Here is a 15,651-nt window from a genome sequence, read left to right as displayed (position 1 = left end):
GTACTGTTTAAATGCGTGTATTCAAACTTGAAGCTTTTGTGTCAAATTTGCTTTAAATTAAGCCCCACAATGACACAAGAGGCAACATGAAAACTGCGTGTTAAGTGTTCAAATTGTAATTTTTTGAGAAGAATAAATAAAATCACTCTTAAATAATTCACACTAAGAAAAGTTTTCTTTTACGTAAGCTCTTTATGATTATAGCAAAAAAAGAAAACATATTGACGCTCTTTGGGGCTGCATATTTCAGGACAGATGCTGTTCTGATCTGTCTAAAAGAAGTGGTGCCAAATTATCTCTGCAAGTATTTTCATGCTTAAATCTTCACATTTAGTAAGGCACCTATATAATCTCACTAAGACCTGCTGTATACAAAATAGTTTTACTTTAAATAAAGGGAGGCTATAAGAATGCTGTTTTACAAAAAAAAAGTGTTTCGGTTTATGTCGTTGTATTAGGGTTGTTAAATATCTGGTATTTGAAGCCATTCATTATCCACAGTATTTGTTCAAATATGTATCTTCTGTAAAGATTGTTGGGATCTGGAGGTCTGTCCACTTTCTCCACCAGAGGGCGTACGAGATCTCCTGGAGCAGGAGCTGATTGCAACCACCTGTCGCTCATCTGCTCATCAGGAGATCCGTATTTAAGGAGGCAGAGGACTTCTCTACAGTGCCACACTGTTTGCCAGTAACGGTTAGCAAGCCTGAGCCAACCAGCCTGTCTGAACCTCTGACTCCCTGAAAACCTGAACCTGATCTGTTCTCTCTTCTCGGCTTCCTAGATTGAACCTGCCTGAAACCTGAAATCCTGAAGAGTTTCTCTGCCAGTTATCTGCCTGTCCGTTCTCAGAAGAACCCTGGAGAATAATTCCTGTCAAAGCCCTGCCTGCCCGATTCTGGAAGGAAACTCAGATCAGTTATCTGCCAACACTCAATTAAGCTCTGCCTCTGCCTAGCCCTCAGCTTGCCGACAGCCTCTGGACCCTCAAGGTTCCCCCCCCTCAGCCGCTCTGCTCAACTCCAGAACAGGTACAGCCTCGCTCTCTCTCAACCTGCAAATTACCTGGATCTCCACTAACTCCTCTGTCCCCCTCTGCAGTGAACCCACTCGTGACCAGTCCTGGATCTTATAACTCTGTGTTTTCAGAACCCACTCGTGACCAGACGAGTTCCCCTCTGGATCTGTTCATTTATTGTGTTCAAACCCTTCAATAAACTGTTAAACTTTTCTCCTGCCTCTGAGTGTTCTGCATGTGGGTTAGGCACCTTAAACCAAACATGACAAAGATAAGTCCAAACAGTATCCCCAAAACTAAATATCTACTTCCAGCTATTTTTTTTTTTACCATTCCCCATTACAATAAACTGATTTCTAAAACATACCGGTAGATTACATTTGACTAAGACAAATATGTCAAAAATCAAAGTTTAATTCATGTTTTATGAAAATTATGCTACAAGGAGACAAGCTACATTTGCTCGCACTGTGCGATCTTTGAACGAGTTTTAATTTTGTTTGCTTGGTTCTTACTGCAAAGAGATTTACTGCAGAAGTTTTGTGGGAAAACAAAAAAAAAAGCAGTGTAACAAAAAACAAGACAATCAGCAGGTAATCTGTCACGTCTACCAAAGCAGTTCTCTCTACTTCCTGTGTTGCTCATGGATCTAAGCAGACAAACAGGCATTGGTAAAACTGCAGATGTAAAAGACCCATTCAGTTACCCTAAGAATGAACTTTTATAAGGAAGACAGCATCGAATCAGCAGGAAAATTGGACTGTTGTTTGTAACCTTCTGGATAGATTGCAGTACTATACAGTAGATATGATTACAATTGCTTAAGATATAAGTTGTCATAGAGGAAATAATCTGAGATTGTGCTGTAAATACTAAAGCCGTACCAAAAGATCCCAAGATGATTTTTAATGTGTCTATATAAAATGGTTAGAATAATAATAGGGTTACAGTTACAAAAATCTCAGCTCGTCATATATTAATACAAATTGCTTCAGATGACACCAAATATTAATCCATATTGCCAGATTGTAAGTCACTCATCCAGGCAGTGAGCTCCTTATTTCTGGCTCTGTATCCAACAGCGGCGTTGGATGCAGGAGTTTGCCCTGCAAATGGAGTATTGCTCTGCAGAGGGCCCGATGGCGCCTGTGTGTGACAGCCTCGCTTATTTCACTGAGCCCAAGGACTCCCAAGCTAGAATGCAGCCATGTGCATGTGTGCGTGAATGACATAATTACATTGTATATAAGTACCGTTTACTTTGTAGCTCTTACCACTGAGTCTGTAGAGAGTAGAAATAACATCCTGTCAGTCACTTATTGTCTGTCTCTGCAAGAATCCCTGTAAAATTTTACTTGATAATTGATAACAAAAAGGTTTTGCTAAATTTAACCAAACTTAAAATCGTTCCTTGTTTTGTAAAATACAATGATGCATCCATAGCAGGAAATATTGCTCAACAGACACACATGTTTTAAATAATACGTTTATTAAACAAGGCACTTGAAGTTACATTAGCAGTTTGCGCATTGAGCTCTTGGTACCTAAAAATAAGTCAAATATTGTACTGACTGATGTAGAAACAAGGACAACATCGCTCCAGATGCTGAGACTAAATCTAACGTAAAGCGCAGTTGTACGTACCTTTATCTTTTTTTTTTTTTTTTTTTTTTTTTTGCTTTTGTGAGCGATCAAATCATTTTATGATAAGAAGGCACGAAACCTCAATTTTATCATGAGCACAGATTTTAGTTTTGCAAAAACTGACTTTACAAACTGACTGACACAGGCAATTGATCATTACCTTATCATTATTCAATGTTGAGCCGTTAAGTTTTTTTAGTAGCAAAAAGTAATTTTCAATAATCTATTCATAGCCTACCACGTTAGTATTATGTCTCCACTGAGTTATTTTAGGTTAATTAAGACCGGTAATATTCCCTATTTTCTAACAGTCAACTGCTCCATAGAAACTTTAGTAACTGAAAGTAAGGTTTATTGAGAATTATATTAGCAAGATAAACTTTTAATTGATTAACGAATGGAAACATGGCAACATGTAGGTACATAAATAGTGTTATAATTGGCGAAGAGGCAAATCGACCCAAAGCCTACCTGGTTGTTGTAAAAGCACAACATCTGTAAGAAGAAATGTTTCAAATCAAATCCGAAGGTTTTGGGGAAATTACTAACACCTTCAACTAATTTTAATATTTAACAATAATAAACAAACAAAAATAAAAAAGCTAATTTTGATAAAGTACCATATTTCTTTAGTTTTACGGCTGTTACAGTTTTTAAAAGTTATTTTATTTAACTTTTCATTTAGCCTGTGTGATAAAATGTGGACAGATTTTACCTTGTGTTCTTTACAGAAACATTACTAAATCCTAACCCCAGTTAGTTTCTTCTATCCAGAACTCTAAGTCAACAGGTCGTATGTACCAAATGGAAGCACAGAAGAGAAATATATTTACAAACACTGTACATAATGACATGAAAACATACTGTACACGTTTTAAAATAGCTCACAAAAAGTTTCATGAAAAATATACTTATACCCACAGAGCATAAGCTGACATATAACCTTGTATACTATCAAGGTTAGTTAATTTATTACTTGTTTATAAAAATTCCAGTTTTATTTCAAGTTAAAGTGATTTTAGTAAAATGACTACTCTCTTTTATCGTAACATGATAGTCCTCAAAGAGGAAAACTTGACCGTTAATCATGTTAGATTGTAATAAAATATGATACAGTCCCTTAAAGTAACGTATAAACATCATTTTCCAATATTTACACCACCTGTTGCAGGTCGTTTAAAAGGTCCAGTGTGTTGAATAAGAAGCTTAGTGAAAACATTATACTTTCACTTCTAGAAAATCATAGGAAAATAACAGTTGTTGAATATTTAATAGTGCCAACCCCTTCCTTGTCCTATGCAATATAGCACGTTGGTACAGAAGCACAAGAAGGACAAATGAAATACAGTGACTTTGACATGGTAGTCATAATAATTATCATAATAACCTGGATCAAGCACAAGCAGGATGAAAAAGGTATTTTTTGGGTTGCAGTCTGCTCATATACTAAAAAAAGTGGCTAAAACCTCACACAATGCTCAATGCATTTATTTAAGTGGAAATTGCTTAAATATTTTATCAGGAAATAAAAAAAACGAATGTTGAGCCAAATGTCCTTCTTTTGAGGAACAAAATTTTTACTCTACCATTTTCTTGTGTGGAAACTTTAAAATAAAATGATGGCGTTTCAGTAATACATAATACAAACTCAAATGTTATGTCTGAAAGTCTGCCCTCTCCCCTAGATCCCTCACTCACTATATAGAGTGAAGACTTTATAGTGAACTCAGTTGATCACTACTTTTTCCTCCCAGTTGGTCATGTAACTCCACCACGCGGTGCATGCGCCATCTTTGTTATTAGTCGCCGTTTTCGGGTAGCGACAGCTGTAGGTGACAGCAGGCCGCTGTGACAACAAATCCCATAATGCTTTGCGAGGAAAGCTTTCTGTGCAAAGCATTCTGGGACATATCTGCTCATCTAGTGACCACGGATGATCACTACTTTTCAATGTGCATTCTGGGAAATTTCGAGTACACTGCTTTTTTACCCACTAGACCTTCGGAAACTCATTTAAAATGCCGCAACCACTATATAGTTAACCTGACTCTGCCAGATGGGTTTACTCCGCATATCCATCTGGAAACCTTCCGTTGAAGTAATTTTGGGAAGGGGCGAAATACTGGCTAGCTGATTGGCCTATGTTGGTGATAGACAGGCCAAATAAACCAATCAGATCAACGAAGCATATGACGTACAGAGAGACGACGAAAACACAACCACAAGCCAGGCTACTCTTGCCGAAACCAGTCGGGAGAAGAGCTAAAACATCTCTTCTTCTGAGAAAAGCCTCCAGAGCAGTGTTTTTCTCTTCTTTCAGTGAAGAAATACTCTGTAATTCCGATAAAACTTGCTCGATAGCCACGCTAACGCTAGTTTCATCGGCTGAAGCCGCCATGTCCTTTAGACTGAACTGTCGCGCTTCTCGTTGAGTCACACCTCAACCCGCCTCAAAGCCAACGCTGATTGGACGTTCGTTTGGTGAACGGCTCCAAATTTTCTTTAACGGAGAGTCTCCAGACTGATCTGCGAGTGAAACCTTGAAAGTTCGCGAGATCAGGATGGTCTCACGAGGCTACTATATAGTCCCCTATATAGTGAATAGGGTGGACATTAGGACACAGCCAAAGAATTTCTGTTCTGTTCTTCCCTTCTTTTGTATAGAAATATTTTATCTGGGAGATAAGAATGGTCAAACCCCCCAAAAAAACCAGAGAATCCTCGTATATTATATCATGTAGTATAAAACACACGTAAATCCTGTTGTAAGTTTTGCAATAGTCAGGCTTCCTCTATCTAACACTGGTTGCAGATATATTCAGTTCATTGTTTACAGGCTTGTTGTTTTCCCTTTGATAAGGGAAAAGACACCCAGGTGTTCAGTGTTTGTGGTCTATGGTTGATGTTTGTGCAAGGCAATTCTTTCAGAGCGTGGGTGTGAAATGTGGTTTCATATGTTTAGCAGCTTGCTTTCGTCTTCTCTTTCTTCCTGCATTTAACCTATCTTACTTCCTCCCACAGCTTTTCCTGTTTATGCTCTTTTTCATACATTACTAATACGAACACTCAGTGGGCTGCTATCTCGTATGCGTCCTCTGTCTCGCTTCTTTTCCTTCCCCTTGAAGTTCTCCTCCAATATGTGCTTCTCTCGGCCTGTCTCATCTTCTTTTGCACCAGTGTAATGTATCTCCAGTTTGTCATTCGGTGATGACGGCTGCTTGCAGAAAGGAGGAGTTTTAGCTTCTAACACTTTGTCAAAGAAGGCAAAATCAGCCACATATTTCCCTGATGGGGAAAGAGAGACGACAGGAGGAAACTCATATCCCCAGAGGATCTCATCCGGTAGGTAGGATGTTCGAACCTGACAGGTTGCAGAAGTCGGTTCGATTGTGGCACTCAAGATCACCAAGAGTTCAAAGTTGGCCAGCTCTGGGTCCATCCAGCCGCCACCTGGATGACAAAAATACATGAAAGACAGGTGCATTTCAATAAATCTGAGTATCTATGATACTAACAACACAGATATGCTATGTTGTGGCCCTGTTATGAACAACACAATCATCACTAAAATCTGCCACAAGGACAATATACCATAGTAAATGTGCTACAGAAGCTGTTTGTCATATGCTCCTGTAGTCTAGCATGTTATGCGAAAGATGAGTGGAAAAAAATATTTAAAAAAAAAAATAAAGAAACAGTGATGATCTTTAGTCTTGTGACAAATATGCGGCCAAGATCAGTCAGGAGCGATTCACAGGGGTGAAGTGGTGTCAAAGAGCCACATGGCAAACATCCTGCCATCTAACTGAACTCACTGCTTTGTAGACGTGTTTATCTGCCGTCTCTTCTAAAATACGACTAGTAACTTCAGCATTGCAAACTTTGCGACTCTTGTTACGGGTCAGAAGTATTCTGTGAAGAAAAATCAAGTACTGTCAACCCCTTTACGTTTTTCCTTTTCTTTTGCCTGGGGCTGCACTTAAATGTCCTCTGTTCATTCACAAAATGAGTTGTTTCCGTCAGAGACATGTTGTTTCTTCTTGTTAATGGACATAATAGATCTCATTACAGTGAATGGGGACTACCAGATAAACCTTCACTGCTGATAACAGGAATCTGGGCTTAAGGTGAGCTGTGGTGAATGAAATTAAGAAAGAGTTGAACAGCTAAACAAAGCTTTGGTCCATGGCTGTTAGAGCTCAGATCTAAACACATCACAAAATCAATAGCCCGAAATACTATAATGACTTAGAATTTTTAAAATCAAGATTTAAATAAACAAATGGAGATTAATGCAACAGATACATTTATTTTTAAACTAAAAATGGATATGGATTTTGTTTTCATCTTTAATAGTTGTTCAATAATATATGGTGAAGCTGAAGAACATCATGAACTTATTTAATTTGTTCATGTTATAAATCTAAATCACTCAGCAGGTCATAGAATTACAGTACTACAGAAAATAGGATTGGTCTCTAGCTGATTTCTGTCTTTGCTAACCAGTCCATTTAGGTTTTAGTTGATCAGACACTGAACAAGTTTAAGCTATTTCATTGTGTACTTTAGTACAGAAAGGAAAAAATATTTATAAAAATTTTGATTTAATTTACAATTTGGTTATTTCTGTGAGTAAAAGAAGATAGAAAAAGAAGAATTATTGATTCATTTTTCAAATTATCACATCTATTTAATAGGTGTTGATTTTAAGGATTAGTTTCATTGGCGGCCCTGCTGTTTTAGTTACTTAGTTTAGTTAGTTTTTTATGCTAAATATACAGAAAATGGAAATTTTGAGTGGCATAATCCCTTAAAATCCCCAAAGGGCATGTCAGCAGACATGTGCAATGAAGCAGGCAAACACCTGCAACAACATGCCATTTTTCAGACTGCAGATTCTCTCATCTGTGAAAACAAGACTTACACTCACACAGACCAAATATCACTCCCACCAAGGCAAAACACTAAGTTTCGCAACCACTGTTACAAACATTTTTAAAAGATTTCCTTTGCTGTCTTCGCGTGTGTCTTCATTTACACATATCACAATCTCCACTGAAATATAGCCTCCCATGAGGTGAATTAGGAGGAAGGATTCTGGGCTGGTTCTGGAGGAACAAGAGGAAATAAGTTTGGGGAGTTGGCCTCCGGGGGGAATTCATGCTAGTGCCTTGATGCTTACTTCCTTTTCCCTCAAATATGCAACACCACACACCAAGAGGGTCTTTGGGTGCCTCCCATTTGTCATACCTGGCCCCATCTTACACATACACTAGAGAATCTTGGGGTTTTGGGGACAACAACAACAATTTTGATGTACTTAAGTGATGCATATCTGCACAACTCCAACTGCTTCACAACACACACAAAAACAAAGACCACAAGGGTTTTGGGGTTTAGGATGATTCAATGTTTGAGCTAGACTTTTTTTGGGTACCTTTTTGAGACTTTGTTTGGGGGCCCAAAGGGGAGGAAGGCCATCTAGGCGGTCCACAAAGTATGGTCATTTATTTGTTTCTCAAGCAGTTTTTAGCAATTTTGGGTTTCATAACATTAGATATATTTAAATACATAGTAGACACTATGGAGAAAAGATTTTTTAGACTAAAAGAGTTTATTCCTCTTTAGCATTTCTTCGTTTCCCCCCTCACCCACTGTTTTCTCCGAGGTTCTAATGGTTGGTAAAATAAAAAATGGAGTTGTACATAACCATAACTTTTCAACTTAAAATTAGGTTTTTTTATATGGGTATGTTTTTATGTTTATAGGTATTTTACTAAAACTTACATGATAACTGTAGAAAAGTATAACTACAAAAGTCATTAAGTACACTACCGTTCAAAAGTTTGGGGTCACCCAAACAATTTTGTGTTTTCCTTAAAAGTCACACTTATTCACCACCATACGTTGTGAAATGAATAGAAAATAGAGTCAAGACATTGACATGGTTAGAAATAATGATTTGTATTTGAAATAAGATTTTTTTACATCAAACTTTGCTTTCGTCAAAGAATCCTCCATTTGCAGCAATTACAGCATTGCAGACCTTTGGCATTTTAGCTGTTAATTTGTTGAGGTAGTCTGGAGAAATCGCACCCCACGCTTCCAGAAGCAGCTCCCACAAGTTGCATTGGTTGAATGGGCACTTCTTGCGTACCATACCGTCAAGCTGCTCCCACAACAGCTCAATGGGGTTCAGATCCGGTGACTGCGCTGGCAACTCCATTACCGATAGAATACCAGTTGCCTGCTTCTGCTCTTAATAGTTCTTGCACAATTTGGAGGTGTGTTTAGGGTCATTGTCCTGTTGTAGGATGAAATTAACTCCAATCAAGTGCTGTCCACTGGGTATGGCATGGCGTTGCAAATGGAGTGATAGCCTTCCTTATTCAGAATCCCTTTTACCCTGTACAAATCTCCCACCTTACCAGCACCAAAGCAACCCCAGACCATCACATTACCTCCACCATGCTTAACAGATGGCGTCAGGCATTCTTCCAGCATATTTTCATTTGTTCTGCGTCTCACAAATGTTTTTCTTTGTGATCCAAACACCTCAAACTTGGATTCATCCGTCCATAACACTTTTTTCCAGGCTTCCTCTGTCCAATGTCTGTTTTCTTTTGTCCATCCTAATCTTTTTCTTTTATTGACCAGTCTCAGATATGGCTTTTTTTTTGCCACTCTGCCCTAAAGCCTAGAATCCTGCAGCTGCCTCTTCACTGTAGATGTTGACACTGGTGTTTTGCAGGTACTATTTAATGAAGATTCCAGTTGGGGACCTGTGAGGCGTCTGTTTCTCAAACTAGAGACTCTAATATACTTATCTTCTTGCTCAGTTGTGCAACGCGGCCTCCCACTTCTTTTTCTACTGTGGTTAGAGCCTGTTTGTGCTGTTCTCTGAGGGAGTAGTACACGCCGTTGTAGGAAATCTTCCATTTCTTAGCAATTTTTCGCATGGAATAGCCTTCATTTCTAAGAACACGAATAGACTGTCGAGTTTCAGATGAAAGTTCTCTTTTTGTGGCCATTTTGAGCGTTTAATTGACCCCACAAATGTGATGCACCAGAAACTCAATCTGCTCAAAGGAAGGTCAGTTTTGTAGCTTCTGTAACGAGCTAAACTGTTTTCAGATGTGTGAACATGATTGCACAAGGGGTTTCTAATCATCAATTAGCCTTCTGAGCCAATGAGCAAACACATTGTATCATTAGAACACTGGAGTGATAGTTGCTGGAAATGGGCCTCTATACACCTATGTAGATATTGCACCAAAAACCAGACATTTGCAGCTAAAATAGTCATTTACCACATTAGCAATGTATAGACTGTATTTCTTTAAAGTTAAGACTAGTTTAAAGTTATCTTCATTGAAAATTACAGTGCTTTTCCTTCAAAAATAAGGATATTTCAATGTGACCCCAAACTTCCTCAAAGTATTTTGCTATCATAGCCATGTTACGCTATGTTACTCCTGAAGATAGTATATTTAACATCCAGTAAATGCATTAGCTTCTGTCATTTTTATCTATAATAACCTTGGTGGTTTTCTTGTTGTATTATTTGTTCTTACTTTGTGAGTTTTTTGATGTGCGTCTGTCATTTAAAACCCCTGAAATGTGCCTTGTCATTTCAACATAAGATATTAGTTAGTTTAAAGGGCATACATGTTTTCACAGTCCAGTTAAATCACCTCTAGCCTTTTTCACTTTTTCAGAAATGTCTTACTTTGTTGTGGGTTTCTTGTGAAACCTGATATTAGATTATCATAGTGTTTATGTCTTAAAAGAATACAGATGAGACCAGAAGGACACAGAAATATAAAGTATTATTGATTCTAGTTATAAAGTGACTAGTCAAATGTTTGGGGTGAGGTGCAAATAATTTATCACAAATAAGTAAGAATTTAAGTTGGCTTTGAAAGCATAAAAGTAACAAATATTCTTTGTATGTGAGTACTCACGATGGTACATAGATTAGAGCTTTAGGTGCTGTAAGTGGATCTGTGCAGGCTTCGTGTCAGCACCCCAGACTGTACAGTATTGTACTATAATGAGGGTTGTCCAGAGCAGACTCTCTCACACACATTCCAGCCAGAAGGACCCTTCTCCTCTCGTGCCAATTTAACCCAACTGCGGACAGCTATACACAGCCAAGAACGCAGCACGTGACTATAAATACCAACACACCTACATACGCATACATGCTCATTGTACCTACACATTTTGTTAATTAACATAAAAGAGTGATTTAAAGTTGGTAATGTCAACTGCAACCAACTAATCATTGGCAACACACCAAAGACATTTAAAAACCAATAATGAAACCTTTTTTCTCATAAAAACAAGGCTTCTTTTCTTTGTATTGTAATTACACAGTCAGAAGTACAGAGCAACTAAATTAACTGTCTGCATTTAACCCTTGGGGAGCAGTGGGCTGCGATTGTGCGACGCCCAGGGAGCAGTGTGGGGTTAATGGTCTTTTGCTCAGGGAACTTAGAACCTCTGGATTCGTGGCACAATGCCCTGACCACTAGGACACCACTCCCCCAACTCCTGTACCTAGGATAATGCACAGAATTCCACATCATTCTTAACCTAGTAAACTAGCCCCACCTGCCAGCGGCCAAAATTATTTTTGCCTGTGAGTTTGGCCTAGCATCGATCATTGCCCCAGGTCCTAGAACTGGCAGGCCTATCTGGATGCAAATCGTGCGGGGTTTTGAGGGCGTGACAACAAAGCTGTGAGAGGCTGGAGAAAGCACAACAAGGAAGATGGTAACAACTATTGAACAGTAGCCATTGCAGCAGCTTTTAATGAGGCACTCCATTGAAAGTTAAAAGTTCTCTTTTCTGTTGCTGTTGTTCAATAAAAGTATGTTTTAAGATCATTTGTGGCGAGAATATTATATTTTAAAGCGTCATTATATGGTCCATCTACCGATTTAATGCGTAATTAAAAAAAAACATTTCCGAAGTTGAGAGGACCTTGGCAACCAGCGGAGCTCCGAGGCTAACTGCAGCCAGGGATAACTGTAGCCCGTCTGCAGCGACCCTCCCTCAGCATAGTCGTGTGTGAAGTACCGCTGGCTTGGATGACAATTTTTGACTCAGGTTTGGAATCAGTTTTGGAAGAATTAGACTTTGGATTTTCATTGAAACATGAGCTCTATGAGGTTAGAGCCTTTTTACCGACAGGCTGTTTGTTTACACTCCCCCACCAGGTTTCTGTCGCCCCTCCAAGTCAAAGTCAGTTGCGCTCATTCGTCAGAGTGTTGGCCAATAGGCACAGATATGGTTTGAAATGTTCTCATCATCAATTTTCTGATGTCTCATTTATAGGGGCCAGACTAAATTACACATGTAATCTCACATCTAGTCCGGTTTATCATGCTACATAATTGTATCTTGCAGTTCAACACACTTGGTATTAGTCAGTCAGACCTACCGACACAACATCATTAGAGCTGTGACGTACCCTTTACGGCCCAGGCTCTGAGGGGGCTGTTTTCATCGATAATGTGGTAGAACGTTAGAGGTATGATGAGGAAGGGGCTGTCGCTGGATGTGTCCACCTGGAAAGGCACATTACGCTGATCCAGCCGCACCGTTTCACCCTCCTTGGTCAGAGAGGTTTGAAGCAACTTCCCTGTCACCTGGGGAAGTAAATTCATTCTTTAGAGTCTAATTTTCACATAAATACGGGAGCTTTCTGCATCTCTACCTTCATTTTCAGCAGGTTGTGAGAGGATACGTTTTCTTTACATAAAGTTTCTCACAACAAAGTTTGTCTTGCACAATCCTTTTAGTCCAACCCAGGGAATCCAATCCAAGTCAGACACAAACATCTGTTTTTTTATTCATCACAATGAGCTTATCTCACAGAGGTTCTGGAGCTTTTCCTTAGAAGGCACGATATCTAAAATAAGCTACCCCTGCTAGCACTAATCACCAGTTACATCCAAAATTAATATACCGTATTTTCACGACTATAAGGCGCACTTAAACGTCTTTTTTTCCCCTCAAAATGTGCGGTGCGCCCTATGGTGCGGTGCGCCCTATGTGTGTTGTAACTGCGACTTTTGAGACCACCTCATTGAGGAGATGATGAAAGAGTGGCTGAATGTAAGGAGACCAGGTGTTTTTTTTCCACCCCTCACCATCGCTGTTAATATGTAACTCCATGCGTGCCCATCTCACAGCTGATGTGAAAAACATGGGGAAACAAATTAACGCTGTGCTCGCTGTTCAACCGCTCGACATCGGTGTGAACCGGACCCAGCAGGTGCAGCAGAAGCAGCGAGTTTACATGCAAAGTCAATGGTTGACGCGCATATAGGTGCAGCAAAAGGTCCCGCAGCGCGTTTTGGTGCAGCACGTCGGGAGCGTTTAAGCATCGCACCGCCAACGCGCTGCTGCTGCTCAGATGGAAAAATTGAAGTTTTGCTGCTGGACGCGCCGATTCAACCAATCAGAGAAGCAGATCTGGGAGCTGACAGCGAGACACAGCGCTCTGATGATATTAACGCAAATGAAAAGGCTGGATGAATGAGGAGATGATGAAAGGCAGGTGTATGTGAGGAGACCAGGTGCTTTTTTCCACGCATCACCATCGCTGCGTGCCCATCTCACAGCCGATGTGAAAAAAAGATGAATCAAATGAACGCTGTGCTCGCCGTTATCCCGGGGGTCTGACAAAGGAACTTCCACCGCTCGACATCGGTGTGGAGCGGCCGTTCACAGTAAGGCTGCGAGCGGCGTGGGAGCGATGGATGACAGACTGAGACCACAGTTTCATGATAAATGGAAGGCAGCGCCGGGCAAGTTACGCCACCGTTTGCGGATGGATTGTAGATGGACTGTGTCTGCTGGCTCTGTTCTTCAAGCTTTCACAAAAGCCGGCATTATTTCTGAGGAGCTGCGCTGCACGGAAAGTGACTCTGACAGCGAAGAAGGGGAAACTGGCATGTCTGATTTAGCGCAGCTGTTTTATTCAGAGGAATGCTGAGGATAACAGAGGATGATGACTTTGATGGGTTTGATTAATACTTTGTAATAAATACATGAATAAAGCACAATCATACTCAGGTTTGCTCCCGCTCTATTTTTCTACCTGAAAACTTAATTCAACAGCAGCCTCTGGGCGCGTCTCCTCCTCCTCTTCAGCGCGGTGGCTGGCAGCTGTTTTTTCATCTAAATAATCTAAATCTTGCAGCTATATTTGCTGTGATCAGTGGGAATAAAGTAGTTTTAATATGTTTTTAAGTGAGAAAGGCCACCTGAAAACTTCATAATTGCAGTCAGTTCATCCAGATTATCTATTTCTGTCGGAGGCGCTCAGACCCACACATACCAGCGGTGCACCGACAGGAGAAATCCTTTCGTTCACCGCGGCTGCTGGCAGGTGTTTTTCAACTAAATAATTTAAACTGCAGGCACCAGGATACCGGTAATAAAAGCGAACATATTCCGTCGGCAGGTTTCAGGATTTTAAGTTAATTTAGGAGTGATCACAGCGCTGTGTCATCTGTGATGTGTCTGTCTCACCAGCTGCCAGGTTTGATTAATACTTTGTAATAAATACATGAATAAAGCACAGTCATACTCAGTTTTGCCCCCGCTGTATTTTTAAATACGCAGTAGAGGTATTTAAAGGTAGTAGAGGACATGTACCTGTATATAAAAAACGCGCCCTATAGTCCGGTGCGCCTTATGTGTGTGTTAAATACAGAAATGGGACACATAACTGAGAGTGCGCCTTTTAGTCCGGTGCGCCTTATGGTCGTGAAAATACGGTAACACTTGGCGTAGATCACCTACCATTCTAACTGAATCATAATGTTCTGATAGAGTCATAGTACCAAAAAGTGTATTGGATTCACTCTCGGGCTGGAATAAATAATCAGATTAATTGTGATTAATCATTTATAGAAATAATTGTCAACTAATTTGATTCAATTGTTGTGGAATATAGAGACTGTAAATATGACTTAGAGCAGTAATAAAATCTAAATTGTAAAAATATATATAAATATATATATATATATATATATATATATATATATATGTTGTGAAACATATACTTTAAGAACCTTTGACTATCCAATTATTAATCGAAGAATCAAAATAACATTGACAGATTAATTGATTGCAGCCCTAAATGCAAACTAACTTTCAAATTGTTTTAAAATTCTGTCAATGTTCATCTAATCTGCTCCTTAAAGCTAATCAATAAAGGTTCAGAATGGGTCTAGAACTACGGTATTTTAATAAGACAATTCTTTGAATCATTGATCAACCACTACACTTAGAATTTTTATATTTATGCCAAGTTGTTAAAATATTGTACATTTACTGCAAACAGGATATCTCATTATTTAAGCTTTAGGCATTCATAATTTAAATAGCGGAAGCACAAGGAGTTTTGTATGGAAAAAAATAACAGCCTTAAAATTCTTGGTAGAACTTAGTGATTATAGACGTGATCAACTTTTGTGTTAAACAGAAGGAACTTTTTTCAAACTGAAGAATTACCTGACATCCCAACAGCAGACTTTTGCGCATGTTGGCCACTCGGATCATTAGGCAGGGTCGGCCCTCGTGAAATGACACAACAGCATGTTGACTGAACTTTACTGTCTCGCCTCTCTTCTTGGGACGAGCAACCTAAAGAGGAGTAATCTGAGATCAAAATGGGTTCTTCCTTCCAAAATACTGATTTGAAAATAAAAATTTACTTCCTGCAGCAGTCGTTATAAGTTACATATGTTGTTATTGCTTTACCCTCAGAGAACACAAGGGTAGAAGGACATAACTTCAATACTAAAGGAGGAAACCGTTTTTTTCTCTTCTGATAGGACTGATAATGATCGCTGAATAAAACCGTACTGTGTGAACACTGATAACTTTTAAAGCTGCGGTGTAGTAATGATGATAATAATGTTTCCACTGAAGTCTGCGTTATCGCACACTTTGTTAAAACTCTTTTT

The 15,651-nt window shown here is 39.3% G+C and overlaps 1 protein-coding gene across 3 annotated transcripts in view; it reads right to left on the bottom strand.

Annotated features, from left to right (window-relative positions):
• Positions 1 to 5,117: 5,117 nt before the first annotated feature.
• LOC119787468 (ATP-sensitive inward rectifier potassium channel 10-like) overlaps positions 5,118 to 15,651 on the bottom strand; it is a 35,934-nt gene continuing 25,400 nt past the window's right edge. For all 3 annotated transcript variants that reach the window (XM_038291343.1, XM_038291344.1, XM_038291342.1), the window contains 3 exons: positions 15,197 to 15,328; positions 12,141 to 12,318; positions 5,118 to 6,112 (listed from right to left, as the gene is read on the bottom strand). In XM_038291343.1, the coding sequence (XP_038147271.1) occupies positions 5,706 to 6,112; positions 12,141 to 12,318; positions 15,197 to 15,328 (717 nt within the window). In that variant the 3' untranslated portion in view covers positions 5,118 to 5,705. The remainder of the gene's footprint in view (positions 6,113 to 12,140; positions 12,319 to 15,196; positions 15,329 to 15,651) is intronic.

The sequence above is a fragment of the Cyprinodon tularosa genome, unplaced genomic scaffold, assembly GCF_016077235.1.
Source record: "Cyprinodon tularosa strain WSP-4 unplaced genomic scaffold, ASM1607723v1 ctg299, whole genome shotgun sequence".
In the NCBI taxonomy this organism is placed as follows: domain Eukaryota; kingdom Metazoa; phylum Chordata; class Actinopteri; order Cyprinodontiformes; family Cyprinodontidae; genus Cyprinodon; species Cyprinodon tularosa.
Note: the sequence above shows the minus strand (reverse complement) of the source record. Positions and strands in the feature narration are given on the sequence as shown.